This window comes from Apium graveolens, chromosome 10 (genome assembly GCF_009905375.1).
Source record: "Apium graveolens cultivar Ventura chromosome 10, ASM990537v1, whole genome shotgun sequence".
NCBI lineage: Eukaryota > Viridiplantae > Streptophyta > Magnoliopsida > Apiales > Apiaceae > Apium > Apium graveolens.
Genome location: NC_133656.1, coordinates 214,375,336 through 214,381,335, shown reverse-complemented (window position 1 = coordinate 214,381,335; position 6,000 = coordinate 214,375,336). Strand labels below are relative to the sequence as shown.

The window sequence follows — 6,000 nt, the reverse complement described above, 5'->3', positions numbered from 1 at the left end:
GCCCCAACAAACATGAATACACGAGTATGACCCTTAATATAATAATTAGGTGCTTCGTTTGTTTGCAGTTTGAACTTTACCTACACTATAATATAGTTTCGTGTCTCCTTGATTTGTAAATCATAGAATTTCTTAATTTATCACAAAGTATTCATGACGAACTGTCCCGTTTTCAAGATATAAATAAGATTTTCACCGATCTTTAGAATTTGATCAGAGCGGAAGTCTAAACTCCTTCCCTCCGATTCCCTGCTGTTTCCTAACCATTTATGCGGAAATCGTCTTTTATCTTGAAGGTAAATGTTATTTCTAGGGTTGAATTTTTATTTTCAGAATAAAATAAATTAAAAAACTGATTATATTCTCACATATAGGGTTAATTTATATATTTTCAATAACAATTTTATTTTTTCGCGTCAATTTTTTTTCTGAAATTAAAAATTTACTATGAAAATAACACTTTCCCTAACTTTGTCGTTACTTTGCATTTATAAAAACTTTTGTAATGCAATTTTAATAACATTAAAACGTTCTAAGTAACCATGTAGCTTAATTAATTATATGGTTACCTAACACCGCTATCAAAAAAGGGCCAACTTTTATACGCTTTACTTCACAAAAAAATATTATTAGTTTCCCGTTATAAGCTACTATATTGTTTCGTATAAATATGTGGTAGAAATAACTTGGGAAAATAACAGCTAAGTTTTGTGACCCACATAATTTGGTACAATCTGAATACAAAGACTTATACTTTTCAACAAAAAATGTTACGTGTAAATTCACTCACTAGTCACTAATCATTTCCAACAAATATTCTTAAACCTCTGACTGTAGTCCCATGTACATTATAATAAATTTATAATTAATCATATTCACTCCTCTATATAACCAACTCCCCACTCATCACATTCTGCACCCTCATCAGTAGCCTTGTTCATTCCCCTAACATAAAAACACACCACCATCATGTCATCATATTGCCACCACAAAAACAGACGGAAGAAAATCCTCTACCGCGTGCTCGCCGGAACCCTAATCTTCCTCTTCATCATAGGCCTCGCAGTTCTCATCACATGGGCCATTCTAAAACCCAAAAATCCCCGTTTCATCCTCCAAGACGCCTCCCTCTACGCCTTCAACGTCACCTCCAACCCTACTCTTCTCACCACCAACTTTCAGCTCACAATCTCCTCCCAAAACCCTAATGGCAAAGTCGGCATTTACTACGATAAGCTCCATGTTTTCGCTACGTACCGGAGCCAACAAATCACTTATTACACCACCCTACCATCAAATTATCAGGACCACAAAGAAGTCAACCTTTGGTCGCCGTTTGTTTACGGAACAAATGTGCCTGTGGCACCCTACAATGGGCTGGCGTTGAGTCAAGACCAGTTTAATGGAGCTATATGGATGATGGTCAAGATTAACGGACGGGTGAGATGGAGAGTTGGGTCTATTACTACTGGAAGTTATAATATTCATGTTACCTGCCCTGCTTATATTCCGTTTGGCAATAGTAACGCCGGTCTAACAATCGTGGGTGGTGCTGTTAAGTACCAGTTATCAACAAATTGTGCAGTCAGCTTGTGATTCATATCAAGTCAAACGCCGTCAAAGTCTTCTCAATATTGCACTTATGATTAATACAGGAGTTTCTTATAAATTCTTGTTTACATACTTTTGTTGTAATAGTGATCAGTATCAGTATCACAGTATGTCATGCAATGTAATTTACCCAGTCGAGTCGTGGCAGCTAGCTTCATGGATGTAATGAAACTTATATTTAGTTTTTAGCTGTCATTTTCGTAACGTCAACTTAATTAATTAAATGAAAGAAGAAATAGTAGGAAAGGGATTGTTGCACTTGCTACATATAATTTTCGTAATCACTTGTTTATTGCAACTACGATTTGATAAATATATGACTAGGTCACTAGACAATTATGTAGTGCAATTTATATAGGATTTTTTCCTGCAACTTTCAACATATACTAGTATTTTCTTGACTTACAAAATTGGGTTAGTTAATTAGTAAAAATAAAATATTGTAAATAAAGGATTATAATAAGTTTATAACAAGGACAAGTAGGCTTCGCCAAGCGACAAATAAGGAAATAGTTCGAGAGGTAATTCCGAGTTAATTCGAAAAAAAATATTATCGCATGAAGTCTTCCCACCAAATTTTAAAATATAATGGAACACAGTGTTATGTTTTGAAAAGAAACTAATTATAGCATTTTTTCCTAGCTTCTTCCTTCTTTGACAGTTATGAATCATGACTCTCGAGTTTGTCTTCAACTCTCATGTTGTATTACAACTTTTTGTAAGGTTAGTTTACCAAAGAAATTTCAATTTTTCAGGAAGTGGTCCTTCCAAAAATTAAACATGTACATATTGAGTGAAATTCAAGTCAATTCTTATAAATAAACTGTTCCACATGAAGCCAAGGCCTTTTGGAAGGGACCACGTAACTAGTGTCCCCGGACCTCCTCCTATGTGCGACCTCCTTTTTCTTTTTCTACCGGTTATGAAGAATATAAAGTCTAATATTATTAATATACTCTGAGGCGCGAGCTCGTCTCCGAAATTAATCCATTTATGATATTCATATAATAGTTATAAATTATTTATCTTCGCTAAAATAAACTATATATCTGAATATACTGTGTATAAAATTTGATTAGGATTAAATTTTACTTGAAATTTATGCGCGATTTAAAGAGTCTGATTGAACTAACTAGTGATCATAGTATATCACGATACCTTCTTACATATGTTAAATGAATAATTACTTATCAAAAATCTATATAATTTAGCTCTGATCAAGCAGAGATGGTCCGTTTGGTTGAATAAGCTGTTTGTAATGTAAACAACTTGCCTATTAACCTTCAAAAAAGCAGATGTTAAATTGTTCCACCTTTAGTAAATTTGTTTCGAACTATTTTCTATATTGAATTGATTTGGAATATGCCTGACAGAAAAAAACAAGAACAGATTGGAATATGGGCCGTACATGATTGGAAAATAAACTTGGGATAATCTGTTTGGATATCATGGACTGGCTGTAAAAGCTATTGTTCTACTTAATGAACCTATATCTTTTAGCAGGCCTACGTTGTAACCAAATTGGATTCTGTGGTGCCAGTCCCAATTATCTTTGAACTGAAATCTCAATTTTCAAAAAAATGTTTATGATTTTATAAATAGTTAAATTATATGGATGTCCTTTTGATCTTTCCTATACAAATCTTTGGCCTTTCATGTATAAAACCTTTGACTTTCCATTTCTAAACTTTTGACTTTCTAGTTTCTCGTAAATTATGTCATGTAAAGCTTATAAATAAACATTGTACTTGAGAATGAAAACATGCATCAATATATGAAAATCTTCACTTCTTCCTCTCAAAATCTCTCCTCTATATTTCTCTTTATTTTATATTATATTTCATAACACGTTATTAACACAAAATACTCTTTGATTCATTAGTTTGATGATGTATATAAGGAGAGGTTAAACTTGAAGGTTTGTTTGACCGAGAGATTTATTTAAGGAGACTAAACTTGAAGGTTTGTTTGACATCAAACAAGTGGTTAAAATTAAGGTTATTCCATTAAAAGGTATAATATGTGCTTATGATCGAAGCTCGAAGGTTTTTTCTTCTTATTATATTCAATTGAAAGTAAAAATGTAAAAACTTATTAAAGTGAGAAATCGACAACCATAGAAAAATGACCATGATTTTTAAGATTATAAGGTACGTATCTATATCATCTTCTTCATTTTTATCATTATGTTTTATAAATCCTTATATATTAGTTGTGCCCGTAGAACTCATGTTGATTTCTTTTACCTCGAAAATTGAATCATTTTAGACTTCCCGAAAAGATCATATGTTTACATATTACTTTTAACATTTTTATTAAATTCCTCCCTTTAATATATCAAATTATGCGATATACGTAAATTATTAATGTGACTTTGGATTAAGTACATCTTTCATATAAATTGAATCACATCTAAAAATCAAGTATAATACCAAAATCGAAAGATCGTCTTGAGCGATTTGATTTATGATAATATTTTGCTACCCTTTCAGGTGTTTACTTAAAAAAGTTTAAATAATAATCTAGTCAATAACTTAATTAAATTATGTTTTGGTTGCTCACATTTTATGTCAGTCATATATTTGTTTTCATGAGTCATAGCATTTTCTATATTGAACTGATTTGGAATATGCCTGACAGAAAAAAACAAGAACAGATTGGAATATGGGCCGTACATGATTGGAAAATAGACTTGGGATAATCTGATTGGATATCATGGACTGGCTGTAAAAGCTATTGTTCTACTTAATGAACCTATATCTTTTAGCAGGCCTACGTTGTAACCAAATTGGATTCTGTGGTGCCAGTCCCAATTATCTTTGAACTGAAATCTCAATTTTCAAAAAAATGTTTATGATTTTATAAATAATTAAATTATATGGATGTCCTTTTGATCTTTCCTATACAAATATTTGGCCTTTCATATATAAAACCTTTGACTTTCCATTTCTAAACTTTTGACTTTCTAGTTTCTCGTAAATTATGTCATGTAAAGCTTATAAATAAACATTGTACTTGAGAATGAAAACATGCATCAATATATGAAAATCTTCACTTCTTCCTTTCAAAATCTCTACTCTATATTTCTCTTTATTTTATATTATATTTCATAACACGTTATTAGCACAAAATACTCTTTGATTCATTAGTTTGATGATGTATATAAGGAGAGGTTAAACTTGAAGGTTTGTTTGGCCGAGAGATTTATTTAAGGAGACTAAACTTGAAGGTTTGTTTGACATCAAACAAGTGGTTAAAATTAAGGTTATTCCATTAAAAGGTATAATGTGTGCTTATGATCGAAGCTTGAAGGTTTTTTCTTCTTACTATATTCAATTGAAAGTAAAAATGTAAAAACTTATTACAGTGAGAAATCGACAACCATAGAAAAACGACCATGATTTTTAAGATTATAAGGTACGTATCTATATCATCTTCTTCATTTTTATCATTATGTTTTATAAATCCTTATATATTAGTTGTGCCCGTAGAACTCATGTTGATTTCTTTTACCTCGAAAATTGAATCATTTTAGACTTCCCGAAAAGATCATATGTTTACATATTACTTTCAACATTTTTATTAAATTCCTCCCTTTAATATGTCAAATTATGCGATATACGTAAATTATTAATGTGACTTTGGATGAGGTACATCTTTCATATAATTTGAATCACATCTAAAAATCAAGTATAATACCAAAATCGAAAGATCGTCTTGAGCGATTTGATTTGTGATAATATTTTGCTACCCTTTCAGGTGTTTACTTAAAAAAGTTTAAATAATAATCTAGTCAATAACTTAATTAAATTATGTTTTGGTTGCTCACATTTTATGTCAGTCATATATTTATTTTCATGAGTCATAGCATTTTCTATATTGAACTGATTTGGAATATGCCTGACAGAAAAAAACAAGAACAAATTGGAATATGGGTCGTACATGATTGGAAAATAGACTTGGGATAATCTGGTTGGATATCATGGACTGGCTGTAAAAGCTATTGTTCTACTTAATGAACCTATATCATTTAGCAGGCCTACGTGGTAACCAAATTGGATTCTGTGGTGCCAATCCCAATTATCTTTGAACTGAAATCTCAATTTTCAAAAAAATGTTTATGATTTTATAAATAATTAAATTATATGGATGTCCTTTTGATCTTTCCTATACAAATCTTTGGGCTTTCATGTATAAAACCTTTGACTTTCCATTTCTAATCTTTTGACTTTCTAGTTTCTCGTAAATTATGTCATGTAAAGCTTATAAATAAACATTGTACTTGAGAATGAAAACATGCATCAATATATGAAAATCTTCACTTCTTCCTATCAAAATCTCTACTCTATATTTCTCTTTATTTTATATTATATTTCATAACACGTTATT

The 6,000-nt window shown here is 30.9% G+C and overlaps 1 protein-coding gene across 1 annotated transcript; it reads left to right on the top strand.

Moving 5' to 3' along the window:
- Nucleotides 1–896: 896 nt before the first annotated feature.
- Nucleotides 897–1,869, top strand: LOC141689084 (NDR1/HIN1-like protein 1). Its single transcript, XM_074493260.1, has one exon. It carries the CDS (start codon nt 970–972, stop codon nt 1,594–1,596), a length of 627 nt encoding a protein of 208 aa, XP_074349361.1. The 5' UTR covers nt 897–969; the 3' UTR covers nt 1,597–1,869.
- The last annotated feature ends 4,131 nt before the right edge of the window (nt 1,870–6,000 follow it).